The 16,493-nt window shown below is 51.8% G+C and overlaps 1 protein-coding gene across 11 annotated transcripts in view; it reads left to right on the top strand.

The window, feature by feature from the left end:
* The window catches only part of FARS2 (phenylalanyl-tRNA synthetase 2, mitochondrial), a 302,144-nt gene that overhangs the window by 190,050 nt on the left and 95,601 nt on the right, over nucleotides 1–16,493 (top strand). For all 11 annotated transcript variants that reach the window (XM_069562904.1, XM_069562905.1, XM_069562902.1 and 8 more), the window contains one exon: nucleotides 3,569–3,720. In XM_069562904.1, the coding sequence (XP_069419005.1) occupies nucleotides 3,569–3,720 (152 nt within the window). The remainder of the gene's footprint in view (nucleotides 1–3,568; nucleotides 3,721–16,493) is intronic.

Below are 16,493 nucleotides of genomic sequence, written 5' to 3'. Positions count from 1 at the left end.
TTATATTTTGCATATTGGCAGAGGCAAGCCTGGAGCAAGGGGCCAGCCAGGGCCGAGGAGCCCCGTTAAACCAAAATCTCCCTCTTTAGACAAGCCTCTCCCCTACTGGCAACCCACTCCAGCATCCTTGCCTGGAGAATCCCATGGACAGAGGAGCCTGATGGGCTACAGTCCATGGGGTCACAAGAGTCGGACACGACTGAGCGACTAAACCACCACCACCTCCCCTACCCGAGTCCCTTTAGCAACGGGGTCTTGGACAGTCACAGGTGTGTGTCCACTGAGCTGGGTGAGAAAACGATGAAGGATGTGCCTCGCGAGTGTTACTTCGTGTCTTCACTGCAGTTTGCTCATATAGGCACCATCTCTGTCTGAGAGATGAGGAAACTGTGAGGTACGTCTCCTCAGACGTGTGAACACACCCAGCAGGACCAAGACCAAGGCCTGACGCTTGGCTGCAAAGCTCAGTGAAGCTGCCTCGAGGTTCGACAGCTGTTTCTCCAGAGGCGGTGGAGGCACCAGCCCCCCGGGGTCCCTCCCCCATGCCCAGGGTCCTCAAAGAGATCAGTTCAGTTCAGTTGCTCAGTCATGTCCAACTCTTTGCAACCCCATGAATCCCAGTACACCAGGCCTCCCTCTCCATCACCAACTCCCGGAGTTTACCCAAATTCATGTCCATTGAGTCAGTGATGCCATCCAACCATCTCATCCTCTGTCATCCCCTTCTCCTCCTGCCTTCAATCTTTCCCAGTATCAGGGTCTTTTCAAATGAGTCAGCTCTTCCCATGAGGTGGCCAAAGTACTGGAGTTTCAGCTTCACCATCAGTCCTTCCAATGAACACCCAGGACTGATCTCCTTTAGGATGGACTGGTTGCATCTTGCAGTCCAAGGGACTCTCAAGAGTCTTCTCCAACACCACACTTCAAAAACATCAATTCTTCAGTGCTTAGCTTTCTTTATAGTCCAACTCTCACATCCATACATGACCACAGGAAAAACCATAGTGTTGACTAGACGGACCCCTGTTGGCAAAGTAATGTCTCTGCTTTTGAATATGCTGTCTAGGTTTGTCATAACTTTCCTTCTAAGGAGTAAGTGTCTTTTAATTTCATGGCTGCAGTCACCATCTGCAGTGATTTTGGAGCCCCCCAAAATAAAGTCAGCCACTGTTTCCACTGTTTCCCATCTATTTGCCATGAAGTGATGGGACCAGATGCCATGATCTTCGTTTTCTGAGCTTTAAGCCAGCTTTTTCACTCTCCTCTTTAACTTTCATAAAGAGGCTTTTTAGTTCTTCAAGACCATGATGAAGAAGAGGAAATTCTGAATAAAAGTCAAAAAATGAAGTGTAAATACTTATGGGGAAAAGAAATTAGAAATATTAGAAATGAATAATAGATTCTGAAATAGAGATTTAAAAAAAAGAGAAACAGATGAGACCAGAAGTCAGTTGAAAGGCGAATGAGTAACTCAGAGGCTGTGACTAAAGAATTACACACAGCACAAATGCCTAAAGATTAAAAACCTGTAATCAGTCAGTTAAGAGAAATGGAAGGTAGATTGAGAAGCCCTGCAACGCGGAGCACTGGGGTTCCCGAAGAGAAAAACAGGGGTCTTGGCTGGAATTTTCCAACATGGATGGAGACGTGAACCGTGTGGGTGAAGGCACACGTTGAGTCCTGAGCAGAATAAACCAAGACGAGCGCAGGCCCAGCCTCATTAGAACCTCCAAGCTTAAGAAGAAAGCCTCCATGCGGCCGGGAAGAAAAGACAGATTCCTGGTGCAGAAGCAGCTCTGCCCGACGGCACACGTGTTATCATTGCTAAAGGGCACAGCTGGGCGGAGACACAGTGACCCTGCAGTCTCAGCCTCATCAGGTGGTCTACGTGGGGGTGTCTCAGCCAGGTCAGTTCTGGAGTCTGCCTCCCACATGCTTTCACTGGAGAGGAAAGAAAAGATGTTCACCTGCAGGAAGAGAGGCAAGAGAGAGAGGGTGAGCCATCAGGAGCTGTGAAAGCCTCGAGTTCTACACTTGCCAAGCTCGCAAGGCACCTGCCGTCGAGGCTTTAAACTTGCTACCTCTTGTTAGGGTGAACTAGGTTTGCAATGCAAAGGTCTGGGTTTTCCTCCATGGTTTAACACCTGTATTTATGGTAATATAAACGCTATATTTTGTAGTGTCTTACATTCTGGTCATGTTGACTGTTGTTCTTAGACTCCTGAAACCAGTGCCTCCTCCCATGTCTGTCGTGGAAGAGATTTCATGCTTATTCCTGACAACCCCTGCCTCCTAACTAATTCCTCTAAATCCCCATGTTCTCTAGAAGTGGCAAAAGGGCGCCATTCAAAGGAAAAGCACTGTGTAACCAGCCATCTCCCTTCATCTCGCATTGTTATCTTAACCTGCAGATTGTTTATCACAGCATCTCAGCTCTGAAAAAAACAAGATGTTTTTCAGGAGCGGTGGTACTTCCTTCAGGAGCACCCGGGTGGTAGCTCTGTTATGTTCGTTTGAAATGCGTGTTCCGAACCAATGCTTTTGTTTGACAGCTTTGTTGACATTGCAAGTTGAGATCATTTATGTTTGAGTACTTGGTTCTTCAGAGGTTTTTCTGTTTAAAAAGTTTTATACTTTCTCAAATCAGTGATTCATCAGTGGGTTTATAGTGATATCAGGCTTAGTGTAAATCGATTTATAAACTTGTTCTTCTAACAAATTTATAGCTTTAGTAGATATTTCCTTAGTTGTATAGATTTCATAGGTATATAATGAAACATTTTAGGAGACATTTTTTATTGTGGAAGTAACTTACAGACTTCCATCATGACTATCTATGTCTATGTGTATATATATGAGTAATACATAGATATGTATTTATGATGTATGTATTTAAGCTGTGTAAACAAATGTGATAACTTCTAAAAATACCTAATTTTAAATATGTATCCAATATTATGAACTAGTTAGTGACCCCTAATAAACTGGGAAAAGAGGGGGATAAATTGGAGGAATGGCTACATTTGTGTCTATCACATCCTTAGAAGCATAATTTGAAAAATAACTCCCTACATAATTAACAATTAGAAGTATTCCCTTAATAATTAGAAATACTAACAAATAATGACATTACTAATTGAAATATCAATTCTGACAGGCCCTTACTTATTTCTCTATTAAAATGGCTTCCTGAAAGTATCACAGGAAGTTAATGAATTGCTTGTTAATTGGATGTGAACTTTTCTCCTCTAGTTTTCAAATGGGAAAAAAAAATGAAGTATGATGTATTCAAATTGCTTTATACTAAATTGAACATTAATGACAATATAAATATAATATATGGTAACGTTACACAGAATGTGATAAGGATCTATAATATTCACAGGGGAATTTGCTAATTTTGGATACTGACTTATCTTTTAAGTTTGTTTTGCTCCTGAACATTCAAGTGCTGAAGCAGTGTCTTGCCAGCATTTTCTGACTAGCCCAAGTGAAACTTGCCCTGAAAACACTCAAACATTGACATCCAACTAACAAATCAGTATCTTTTCTTCTCTCGTTTCGTTAGCCTCTTAGCAAATACCCTGCTGTGATCAACGACATCTCCTTCTGGCTGCCTCGCGAGAACTACACGGAGAATGATTTCTATGACTTAGTCCGAACAATTGGAGGAGACCTGGTGGAAAAAGTTGATCTTATAGACAAGTTCGAACATCCAAAGTAAGTTTTAAAAAAAACAAACCCTCTCTGGCTTGTCCTTTTCTGTTTCTGTGTGACAAATGGCATGTGGGAGCGTGTAACAGAGGTTTGCTGCGATGTGGTGTGTAAGAGACAAATGTGGTCTGCATTTATAGCGAACCTTCAGCATATCAGAAAACTCTTTTATGTCAGTACTTTCTGAAAATCTTTCTAAGATGCGGTTTTCACCTTTCCTGCCTTAGCAAACAAAGGATTTGAAACAGAAGGTTTTAAAGATCTTGGCGTTTTCCAGTGTTGTTTCGGGAAGTGATTTCTTACCCGCTCACATTCTGGGTACCGAGGAAATGAAGCCGAGAGAGCAGTTTGTGGCACGAAAGCTGTTTTGTTGGACTCTCAGTGAACGTTTATCAAGCACATACCACATGCCAAGACCCTGTTGCGCCCCAGGAGCTCTGTGTGCGACTGGCAGTGTGCTCAGGGACTGGGGGAGGCGGTGTTCCCCAAGCATCTGCACACTCAGCTCTGTGTCTCCGTTCATGTCAGTACTTACCTGGCAGCCTGGTTGGGTTTCAGGTCCTTGGCTCGCCCATTTTTGGGGGGAGCAGGGTCTCGTAAATGTTGCTCAGTTGTCTTCTCAAGTTGAAGTTGATGTAAAGAAGTCTGAGGCCAGGCTTGATCTTTTTTTCTTTCTTCCTAAAGAATTCTTTGTCTTCAAAGTTTAATAACCGTGTGAGGATCCCTCTCGGTTGCGACCTGCTCTTGCTACTCTGTGAACCCTTGTCTCTCTCTAATCAAGGTTTGCTTCCTCCCGAGTCTTGGCAAAGTTTTCTTGGATCGTATCAGCAAGGCTCTCTCCTGATCCCGCCCTTGGGGATCCGCACATGCCCTCCAGCCCTCCTTTGTCCGATGCCTCGGGCTGCTATTTTTCCGTCTGATGTTTGAAAAATCTCTCTCTCCACTTGGTCTGGGTGCCCCCCCACCCTCACCTTCTCCCCCACCCCCATCTCCTGGGCCCCTTCTTGCCCACATTCAGGTATTCTGTCCCACATCCACCTTTTCTGAGTTCTTCAAGCTCATATTCCAGTTCTGTTTTCTTCCTGTCTCTTCCCAAAGTCATTTCTGCTTTGTGATTTTTCCTTCTTAGATAAATTGCTTCGTTTGGTTTTTAAAATTCACTGCAAAATACTTGGCCAGAAATGTCATTTGACCCAATGGCAGCATTTTTCTCTGACTTCCCGTCAGTTTTTCTGCCGTTTCCCTTTTTTTTCCTCCCCTGTATTTCAGTTGGTGCTTCAGTGGTGTGCGTGTGATTGCTTTTTGTCCCTCATATTTGAATGCATTGGGTGTTCACAACCAGCTCTTTGCACGAGGTTGAGGGCTGAGCTGGGGGCTCCCTTTGACATCTTGTGAGTGACACGCCTCCCCAGTCCCGATTAATGGGAGTCAGCGCCCTTTGGTGGAGACCTTCAGCTTCTGTAAAAACACCTCTGGGTTGTTAGGCTGCTTTGTCATCAGGACAGAGTCCCTCATGGTGACTCCTCAGGACAAAGGGATTTATTTAGGGTGAGCCTGAGTCAGGGCTGAAGGCTGCGCAGACCAAGGCAGGTCTGAGGCCAGAGACCCTCCGCATCTCAGCGCCTCCCACAGTTAAACACACAGCCACTCTCCGCCCCTCGCTGCCTCAGCCCAAGGCTCTTCCAGCTCGTCCTCTCTCTGATGCCAGCACCAGTTCTGAGGGGAGGCAGGCTCACTGAGCAAACAGTCACCCCACACGCTGGGCGGAGCCCTGTGCACCAGGCCACTTCCTGGGGTCTGAGCAGGCTGTGGACGAGCTGCCATTGGTTCGAGAACCTATCGTTGATTTAATAGCGGGGGCCGCCCTAAACCGCCTGGCCCCCTCTTCCAGGCAAGAGCATCTTCAGCAGAGGGGCTCACTGCACAGTTTCAGAACTGGCACAGGGACACTGCTGTCCTCCTCCCGCTCCTCCCCTCCCCTCCTCCTCCCCGGCCGCCTCCACCTGCGGGACTCCCAGCTTGCCCCTGGCTGCTGGCTCAGTCGCGTTCTAGTCTTCACCTGCGGGCCCCCTGATGCAGGCTCCGCAGGGGACCATGGCCTGTGCCTCCCTCCACCCACCCTCAGTGTTCTCAGGGGTGGAGGGAGGCTCACTGCCTTGTGGCTGGTGGGTGCCTATCCACCCTCCCTCCCTCCCTAGAGGAGCTTTTATTCCAAGACCGGAGGCGGTTTATTGTGTTGGAAGGGGAGACCATGTGGTCTGGAAAGGGCTGGGAGTCGGGCGCCCTGTTCCCGCCTCTCTGCGTCCTAATACCTGGTCCCGCGCCACCGGGCCGCAGTCCCCTCCTTTGCCCACTTGAGAGCTCGGATACCGTCTTTCAGTGGTTGCCGCAAACACAAGATGAGCCCCCCTGTGTGACATGCTTTGAAAACCGCCGGTTTCTAAACTAATTGCTAGGTGGTCGAGTATCAACCCGTAACTTCCACAGTCAACCCATCTGGTTTCTGTAAGACAGAGGACGACCTCAGGACAGCGAGTCCGCTTGGGTCTGGCGGTCGGTCCAGATGATGAAGCTGATTCTAGAGGGAAGAGAGTGAGAGTCCATATCGCATGCCGTTCTGAAATGGAGCCTGGTCTTCCCGCAACTTGAGGAGTAAAATTTTAATCAGAAAGAAAAAAAAAAAAACAAATACTTCATCCAGTGGCGTGGATGCTGGCAGGCCAGGCTCTGTCATCCACAGGACTGGGCTCCGGGCTGTATGCCAGGGCGATGCTGCGGGCAGTGCCAGCAGGGGGCTGACCTCTCTGGTCATTTTTCTAGACAGAGCCGAGTAAGCGCAGTTACCGGCACTTAAAGATGGGCCAGCAGTGAGAAGCCTGCCCCAGCTAATCTTGGGAGAGCGTGTCAGGAGACGCGTCCCCTTGAAATAGCGCGCAGTGCCAAGGAGATGGCCTCAGAACCCCGCTGGCTGCTCGCCCTTCCCTCGTTTTCATCGCAAGGCTGGTGGCATGAGTATGAGAACGCCTATTGTTGTGGTTCAGACAGCCCAGAAAGCAGTTCAGAGAAATCATTTTTAGCCTGGCATTTCTTTCCCCCGACCCCTTCCCTCCCCTCCGTCCCCAAGCCTTCTTTCTAAAGCAGCCAGGGAGGGGTGCATTCTGTCGCTACCACAGAGCGGCCCCGTTGGCCCCCAGCGGGAGACACTATAGAACACAGTTAGTTCAGTCCCCGAACCCCCCTCTTCCGCCGCGTCCCCCAGGACCTCGCCATTTGCAGAAGGATTCTTGGGGGTCCCCTGCAGGCTGACCTGACCCCAGAGGAGCAGCCCTGCACAGAGCAGGGAGGGACCGAGCGCCTCCTGGACGCCGGGGAGGCGGGGCCAGGGGTCAGGCGCCCGGCCAGTAGGGTCCCATCCCCAGCCGCCTGCCACACCACCCCGCGCCCTTGTGGAAGCTAACCAGGAAGCGCCTCTCTCCTTTAGAACTTGCCGTTGGCACTTTTCAGGGAGTTCTTCAGCAGTGTCTGTGGTTGGCACCTTGTGCACCTTTTTGTAAGGGTGGGGACTGAATGCCCTCTTCCCAAGACGCAGGTAAGGGTGCCTCACACCCCTTCATGGTGCCTGGTCTCACCCCCACAGTATCGATCAGAGGGACGCAGGTTAAGACCTGCACCTAGGGCAGCATGTGTGGGGACAGGAGGTCTCTTGTCTTGCTTGCAGGGATGGAGTGAGGAGCAGAACTCCCCTCTCCCCCATCATGGGGGCCAGTTATGAGAAAGGCTTTCCATCGCTGGGTCTTTAAAGTTGTTATCTCAGTTCACAGGGTCACTTCTTTCCACTGGCTACTACCCAGATGAGTGCCCAGGGGCCGCGGTGGGAGTCAGCCCCCCACCGCCAGTCCCCTTGTCTGTCACCTCCCTTTTTACACCCCACAGAGACTCGGGCCCCATGTGCCGCAGTCCTCAGGAGTCAGTGATGTTGTCCTGGTGACCACAAGGTGCATGAGTCCAAATGCTGCCTCAGAATTGTACAGAGCATCACCACACCCTTACCCTCACTAGAGAGTCGGGAGCTGAGTCTCTAAGGATGGGTCTGTATTTGTAAGGAAGTCTCCGCGATATACTGGTGAGACCTTTTTGAGTCAACTTCAGATCTCCGAGCAGCAGAGATGCCCCGCAGACCTGGGCCTCTCCTGTCTGGCCTCCTGAAAAGCCATCAAGCCTCTTGTGCCCCCAGCGCCTCTGGGCTTCAGTGTTACCCCTGGGCTGGGCCAAGACCTGCCGGCTAGGGCGGCTCCAGGCAGCTGACTCCAGTGTCTTCTGGCGACTTGTTTTCCTCAACTTGGTCAGTCTGAGGCTCCAGCAGTGGAGGGAGCAGTCAGGAGGATGCACCAAAGAAGGCAGGGGGCAGCCATGCCCGGGAGGAGGGGCCCCTCCAGGGGGAAGGACCAGTGATGGGCACAGGTGGGCCCAGTGGTCCCGCCGTCTAGGCGTCTGCCTTTGGGGTGTTGGTAGCGGGCCCGGCAGCAGGTGGAGGTGTGCAGCAGGGCAGACCGGCGGTCACAGAGGAGCTGGGCTTTGGGACAGCCATCCAGGCAAGTGTGGAGGGGAGCCCAGCTCAGGCTGGCCTGGGGGAGCGTGGAGGCCGCTGCTGGGGTCGGAGCCCCAGATGTTGGGGCAGAATCCTTGCAGGACAGTCTGCATGTTCTGCTGAGCACTGCTGGCCCAGGGCTTCTGCGGGCCCCACTGTCAGAGGCGGAGTCTGGTTCTGAGTCCAGAACGGGGCAGAATCTGAGACGCGAGGCTAGGGGGACACGGGGAACGGGGGAGTTAGAAAACCCGGTGGAAACAGCCGGTGTGTGTGGGAGCTTCTGTCTCTGTTTGTTCCGCTTCGTTTTAGTAGTCCATAGCATCACCGTGATCATTTGTTTAGGTGTAGTTTGGAGCCAGAGAGGGTGTTATCATCGAAGGAATTTGACTCGGGTCTAGTGAGGAGACAGCAAGGTAGAGTGTCCTGAGAGTCCCGTGAAGGAGACAAGGACGTCCCAGGGCAGCGCAGTGCAGGCGAGGGCGTCCCCATCACGGGGTCTCTTGTGACTCAGACGCTGGGGATGCAAGCGAAGGGGCTTCCGTCCCACCGTCCCCAGGGTCTCCGCCCACCTGCTCACACGCCTCTGTCTCCAGCAGAGCCCCCTCGGGGTGTTCTGGAAGCCCCAGAGGGTGTCTTATTCGTGTTCACAAACCAGCTCACTCCACTGAATGTGGTGTGACTGCATCGCGTCCCCGCGGCTCCTGGCCGGGCATTGGCAGTCCTGCACGGCCCCGGCCGGCACACCGTCGAGCTGTGGAGCCCTGTGGTGCCCTGCGTGTCCCGGCTTGTGCACAGCTGGGCTACCCACTGGTGTTGCCATGCTCGTCACCTCTGTCTGAGCCCAGTCTCCCCACCGGCCGCGCAGAGACCCTCCCCCACGCCCTGCCCTGGTCTTTTCCCTTCCGGTTATGCAGCAAACAAGAACTGGGGATTCCGGGTCGGTCCTAAGTCTTGTTTACACAGACGTCTTTTCCATGCATGCACAATTCAGGGATAAGGACAAAATCCACAAAATGCCAGTCGCCTTCCAGAACTGTTTTGTAGGATGTCTCGTGTAGTATTTCTCAGAGGAGAAAGAACACTTCACAGAAGTGCTTGGCGTCTGTGTTTGAGAGATGTGGCCACTGTTCTTAGTCCTCACCTGATCCTTGAAGGAAGTGGCAATAGTAAGGTGAGGAAGGACCCTAGCCTTGGAAATTAGGCCGGTGAAATATCTGTACCAGAGACGACAGATGTGGTCTCGATGTGTACGCGAAGGTTTACCAGAATAATCTCTTACCCTGTGCTATGCATAGTCACCCAGTCATGTCTGATTCTTTGCAGCCCCGTGAACTGTAGCCCACCAGGCTCCCCTGTTCATGGGATTCTCCAGGCAAGAATACTGGAGTGGGTTGCCATGCCCTCCTACAGGGGATCTTCGCAACCCAGGGATCAAGCCCAGGTCTCCCACATTGCAGGCAGATTCTTTACCATCTGAGCCACCAGGGAAATCCATCTCTTATCCTGACTTTCATTAAATGTGGTAATTTCTCCTGGATTGTCTGTCTAGTAGTGCAACCAGTGTGCAAGTTTTGAAATTCTGTGGTTATAGTAGAAGTGTTTCTAGCACATTCTTCTGTTTTAGCAACTGCTCCATTGCCTTATATTTATACATTTTTCCATCCTTGCACTGTAAATCAGTGTCAAGCACTAGGTCTTGAACTTTCTACTCTCTTTGGCATTTATAACAAAGTACTCAAGAAATTTTGATGAAATTAATTCACTGTAAAGAAAAAGAAAATCTCTTTTTTTTTCAGGATATAACTGACACCTCTTTCCATGTAGACCAAAAACACACCCCAGTTGGTAACATATTCTACGTAAATGACCAAAACTTTACATCTCAGTTACGACAGTTTCTTTTCTTACAGGAGAGAAAAGTGTGGTGTGGATTGCTATATAGAAACAAGAATTAGGTTGCAATAAGTTGGGATATAAGTAAACCACTGGTTTAAAAATAGTGTGATTTGGACCAAATGTTCAGATAGAGAAAAGGAAGGAAAGAAAGGGGGTAGGGGGAGTTTTGTGAAGAAGGTTGGTCATATCCTTTATAAAATATATTTTGAAACTCTGAGCTCCCAGGATCAGGAAGCTGATGGCTGGGCGGGGCAGGGGGGGGGGCGGGGTTAGAAGTATGCAGATTATCCACGGTTACCTAGGAAACCCCTCTTCTGATTGGAAGAGGAGCAATCACAAGGCAGGAGAGAAATTCAAGGAGTCACATTAGGGCAGGTTCACGTGTACGTCTGTTTCCCGTAATGCGAGGAACAAGGAACGTCTATGAAGATGACGTGAAGAGAAAAGCTGTCTGCTCAGGGAAGGTGGAGAAGCTTCCCACCTCTTGAGAGTGGAGCTCCCAAACCTTGATGCCCCGCACTGTCCTGCCCAGGGTGGCAGGCGAAGTGGGCCCTGGCTTCCCTTTCCGTCAAGCCCCTGCCTCCCTTTTCTGGAAGCCCCGGCCCCCTTTCCTCGAAGCCCCTGCCTCCCTTTTTTGGAAGCCCCTGCCTCCCTTTTCTGGAAGCCCCGGCCCCCTTCCCGGAAGCCCCTGCCTCCCCGCACGCTGTCTCGACAGGGCAGCTGCTGCAGTGGTCCAGTGGGACTCTGCCCCTAGACCCGGCCGACTGGTCCAGAGAGGAGCACCTCACAAGGCTGGGCCGATGGGCCTCTTCTCCATCTTGTTTGGGTGGAAAACTAGAGAGAGCTTGAGCGGAGAGGGGTCTTGCCAGGAACCGTCGCTGGCCATGTTTCCTGCGGTGGAGAGGGCAGAGAGGACAGAGAGCGAGCGGAGGAAGCGGCGAGAAGGAAGGCGGGTGCCGGTGGGGGCGGGTCCTGGTCCACCGTGCGTGCAGGGCCCTGGCTGCACCGACCTTTCCCCGGTCCTTCCTCAGACCCCACAAGCCAGAGTAACTCCAGGTATGTAAGGTCCTTGGACGTGGGTTTCCATTACTGGAGATGAGACGAGTTCCAGAAGGTTTGGGCCCTGGAAGCGGGCAAGAAGGCAGAGGAAGCAGGCTGGAGCAGCAGCGTCCTGGTCGGGGGCGTGAAGCGGCAGGAGCGGAGCTGTGGCTGCCTTGGGCTCTCAGGTTTTTTTGGTTCTTCTCCTCTGAGCTGGAGTGGCTAAAAATGAACGCCGTCTAGGTGTGATGTGTTCGTTCCAGGGAACCTGCACTGAACGCTTACTGCAGGGGAACCACTGCGCTGTGTGTGAGTCTCGTGGTCCAGAAATATCAGAGCGATTTTTAGACACGAGCGCCTGTCCTCAAGCAGCTCGCGGTGTGATAGCAGGTCTGTGCAGACGATGTTTGCAGACCACGAGCCGTCAGGGGCCTTGGAGGAGCGGGGCACCACTGTGGTTTCAAAGATGGGCCGCGTCTCCCTTTGCCTTAAATGCTCAAGCAGCTTTGCAGATCGTGGTTCAGTGGAGTCTTGAAGGCAAACGGGGCCAGGGCAGAGTGGGTGGCTTGCCAAAGACTAGAAGACAGAGGTGGGAGAGGAGTTCAGACTGACCAGCATGTAGGGCGCATGGGCCTGGGGGAAAGGCCCTGAACTCCCTTATAAAAATGTGGACTCTCTCGTGGAGCACGTGGGAAGTCACTGAGCTGGTTCACCTGTTGCAGTTTATGAAGGATTTTCCATCTTGCCTGTGGCGACCGTGTTGGCCAGGGGTGAGGTTGGTCATGGGAAAAAGATGTATTGGGTTGGCCAGAAAGTTTGTTTAGGAGTTCCTGTACCATGTTGTGGCAAAACCCAAATGAACTTTTTGGCCAGCCCAGTAGAAGCATGTATGCATAGTCTGAGTGAGAGGAGATGAGTCCTTGCTGAGAAGGGGGCTAGAGCCTTGTGGGAAGAAGCTGGCTGGTGGGGGAGACATTCAGGGTCCGAATCTATGGGAAGGTGAGCCCGTTCCAGGGAGAGAGCAGGGGGTAAGGGGAGGAAACACAGCTCCTGGGTCTGTTGGGACCCGGAGCACAGAGGCCAACCAGGCCAGAGGGAGGGGAGGAGGGAGCGGCCTTTGGAGGAGGCGATTTGATTATTTTGTGCCTCTTGGGCTGAGAGGTGACACACAGCCCAGCTGACGGGAGAGCCCCCCGGGACGGACTAGAACCCCAGTAAGTTCTAGAACAGGAGAAGGGGACGAGGGGAGAGTCCCAGGGAAGACCTCGGGGGTGGAGAGAGGGAGGGCGGAGTTCAGACGGACGGCCCGAGCAGCAGTGGTGCCGGAAGCACAGGAGGAGCCGCCGCCAGGACCACCATGGAGTCCAGGAGGCGGTACCAGGGTCTCCCGAGGGGCTGTGGAAACTGCGGTTCAGAAAACCTTTCGGACCATCTGGTTTCTTCACCTTTCGTCCCCGTCCCTTCGCTTACATTTATTCCACAAGTGTTCGTGATGAGAGGATGTGTGATGTCATGGACACGCTGAGGGTGGACACACTACAGAGAGAACCATGGGCTGAGGGGGTCGGACCACAGAGAACCAGGGGCTGAGGGTGAACCAGGGGCTGAGGGGGACGGACTCCCGAGAGAACCATGGGCTGAGGGTGGACGGATCACAGAGAACCAGGGGCTGAGGGAGAACCAGGGGCTGAAGGAGACGGACTCCTGAGAGAACCAGGGGCTGAAGGAGACGGACTCCTGAGAGAACCAGGTGCTGAGGAGGACGGACCAGAGAGAACCATGGGCTGAGGGGGGCGGACCACAGAGAACCAGGGGCTGAGGGTGAACCAGGGGCTGAGGGGGACGGACTCCCGAGAGAACCATGGGCTGAGGGTGGACGGATCACAGAGAACCAGGGGCTGAAGGAGACGGACTCCTGAGAGAACCAGGTGCTGAGGAGGACGGACCAGAGAGAACCAGGGGCTGAGGGGGGCTGACCACAGAGAACCAGGGGCTGAGGGTGAACCAGGGGCTGAGGGGGATGGACCACAGAGAGAACCAGGGGCTGAGGGTGGACGGATCACAGAGAACCAGGGGCTGAGGGAGAACCAGGGGCTGAGGGGGACGGACTCCTGAGAGGACCAGGGGCTGAGGGGGACGGACTCCTGAGAGGACCAGGGGCTGAGGGGGGCGGACCAGAGAGAACCAGGGGCTGAGGGTAGACGGACTCCAGAGAGAACCAGGGGCTGAGGGAGAACCAGGGGCTGAGGGGGACGGACTCCTGAGAGGACCAGGGGCTGAGGGGGGCGGACTCCAGAGAGAACCAGGGGCTGAGGGTAGATGGACTCCCGAGAGAACCAGGGGCTGAAGGGGACGGACTCCCCAGAGCACCAGGGGCTGTGTCCGCCCCCAGGCCCACCCTTCGGAGCGTGCGTCTGGCCGTTCCCTCTGAAGCTGCAGGAAGTTTCCCTTTCCCGTCACCCCTGTTTGTTTTCTTTCTCTGCTTGGTTCACTTAAAGGATCGAGTGAGACCGCTGGAGGACCTGCTCCGGAAGCAGAGGCTGTACGGACGTGGTGGTTAGCAACCCGCCACCGGGCGCCGGGTGGTCCTCCGAACACAAGCCTCCTCAGATTCATTTAAAGGGCTGCAGTCAGTGTATTCAGCTCAGGAAAAGGGATGGCCTGAAAACTAGGACCTAAGCATATGAGCAGGATTTAGAATTTAAATGATACTTCGATCAGCATTTCTTGAAATGGCACCCGAAGGTCAGGCCTCACGTCCTCCCGGTGTGTCTGTGCAGCAAGGGTCTGCGCGCCGCTTGTGGGGGTGGCCTCCTCCAGATGGTGGCGGGTCCGCCTGGGGGACAGGGTTCTAGCAGTCGTCTGCACACCTCCACTCACCTCCCAAACCCGAAACAGCCGTCCCACGGTGAGCGGACGAGCGGACGGGAGGACGGAAGTGGGAGGGACGTGTGGCAAGGAAAGCAGGGAAGACTCGGTTATGTTTAGGATGTGATTGTTTCTGACCTAGATTCAGTCAATGGATGCCTATATATTGAACCTCTCCCCTTCAGGATTCCTCCGGCAAGAAAACCTATTTAAACATGAATCCCAAATCATGTCAACTCAGGTCTGCCGCAGGAATATAGCTGGCAGTATTAAACAGACCAAGCCCTCGAGAAGCCTAGTCTGAACAGAAGCTATTCTTGGCTTTATTTAAGTAAAGGAGATCAATACAGATATTCAAGATGGAAAAATCCTAATAGTAGGAAACCAAAATTCAAGGTCCCTTCAACCTTCGAAGCAGAGCAAGTGTTTCTCAGGAATCAGGTGTGTCTTAGAGGTTTCAGCAGGGTCCCCCAGGGGTGGTGGTAATGCCTTCTTTATGCCCCACCCCTGGCATGGAGCCCCCCTTCCGGCCTGGACGTCCCCCTGCAGGCCGCTCTGCTTGTCCAGTGGCTAGACCAGGTGCAGGGTAAAGTCCGACTCTGTAACGTAGGACCCACTTTACACATTGATATATTGTAATCATACTGTTATACTATTTTTAACCATACTTTTACTTACTAAATAGGTTTTCTGGTTATTGCAATACAAGGGGGATTTTTTTTTCTTTTAGTTCGTGCCATAATGTAAAAATGGCAAGGCAGTTATTGTACTCATAACGGCAGATTTGTTTAATTAAAATTACATCCAGTCGTGCTGACGCTCTCATAAGCAACTGTGAAAAATAGCTATTATGATCTGTTGATATGCTGCCTTGAGCGACTAATAATTGTAGTCAGAAGGAGGTTTTGCTTCTTTATCATCAGTAAACTTGAACACTCAAGTTTGAAAGAAGCGATATTAATAATTTTAAACTTTTATATTTGTTTATCAGTTAGGCCTTTGCATTGTTTTTAAAATCAGCGTCTCCATCCGTCCCCCAGTAAAGAGAAGGCAACCGTTCCTGTTAACTTTCACATGCGAGTGTTTGGTGGAAACGCAGGTTTGAACAGTCCCCAATGGATGTGAGCGGAGGGGTGCCCTCACGGGTGTCAGTCGCCCTCCTGAAACTGCTCGTGGTTCCTGGAGCTCAGCCGGCCTGCAGCGGATACAGGGCGTGGCTGCGTCATATTCCGTCTCGTTTCTTGACGTGTCCCGGGAGGAGTGGACTGTGTGTCACGGGGCCGGCAGGCCTCATGCAGCAGCTGCGGGCCCTCACGGCTGCCCCGAGTTCAGGGCTTGGCTTTGTCACCAGTGGGACCTTAAGTTGCTCTCTCTCTCCGAGTTTGTCTTTAAAACGGAATTAATGTTAGAACCTACCCTACAAGTTCCTTTGCAGGGGCTGGCACGTACGTATATAGTTTTAACTACTGTTGGTGGTGGTGGCGAAATCCTCGGGCTGGCTGTTCATCTGTAAGCACTGACTACACGCCAAGAGCGGCCCAGCTTCCCACTGGAAAGTTTGTGTGTGGCGTTATGTGTGTAGTTAGGCTCATGCTCATAGGAGACATCTAAGTTGCCTGATGAAAATGAACGACAGAGCTGCTTTCATAAGGTCTGATTGTTTTGGGTTGGAAGACCAGGAAAGAAAGTTGAGGATATTATGAAAGAAAAAAACATGTGATGGGCTTTGAGATCTGAGAAGGAATTTTTTTAACACCGTAAGAAGTTGCAGTATATATTTTTTATCTGAGCACAATAAATGCTCTAGGATGCAGGTGGAGTGACGTTATTGATAGAGAAAATGGGAAGGAATGCCGGACCTTGCAGCCAGCACATCTGTTTGTAAGGCAGTATCTGATGAGGTTTCCATCCTGGGGCAGGCCCAGCGTCTGTGTTACTCAGGTGAGATTCAGGCCAGAAGTGGATCCTATAGAGTCTTCATTCCAACACTTTGTTTTCTGATTTGGAATTCAGCACGCAGCCAATCTGGTGATGGCGATGACTGAAAGATCGTTGCTGTCAGTGTTCATGAAACAAGGGAGACCAGTCATTTTTACGAGGTGGCACAATTCTGCCATCCTCTATTGGTGTTTTAAAATCTATTTCATGATAAAGTAGTCTCCAGAGCACATCAACTATTACATGTCTATTTTAGACATCTGTTGTTACACCAATTTATAAAATTCTCTGTGGCATGAACGGATGACTCATGCAGGGACCTGAGGGCACTGGGCACGCTGGGGCCTCCCTGGGCAGCACGTGCCGTGGTGAGGCTGCCTGCGGAGCCATGCACCGGGGGATGAAACCCCGCTTCCTCACGACATCTCTCTAGAGAGTGTGCGCCATTGTT

This window comes from Ovis canadensis, chromosome 20 (genome assembly GCF_042477335.2).
Source record: "Ovis canadensis isolate MfBH-ARS-UI-01 breed Bighorn chromosome 20, ARS-UI_OviCan_v2, whole genome shotgun sequence".
Taxonomy (NCBI): domain Eukaryota; kingdom Metazoa; phylum Chordata; class Mammalia; order Artiodactyla; family Bovidae; genus Ovis; species Ovis canadensis.
This window is presented reverse-complemented; position numbering and strand designations above follow the sequence as displayed.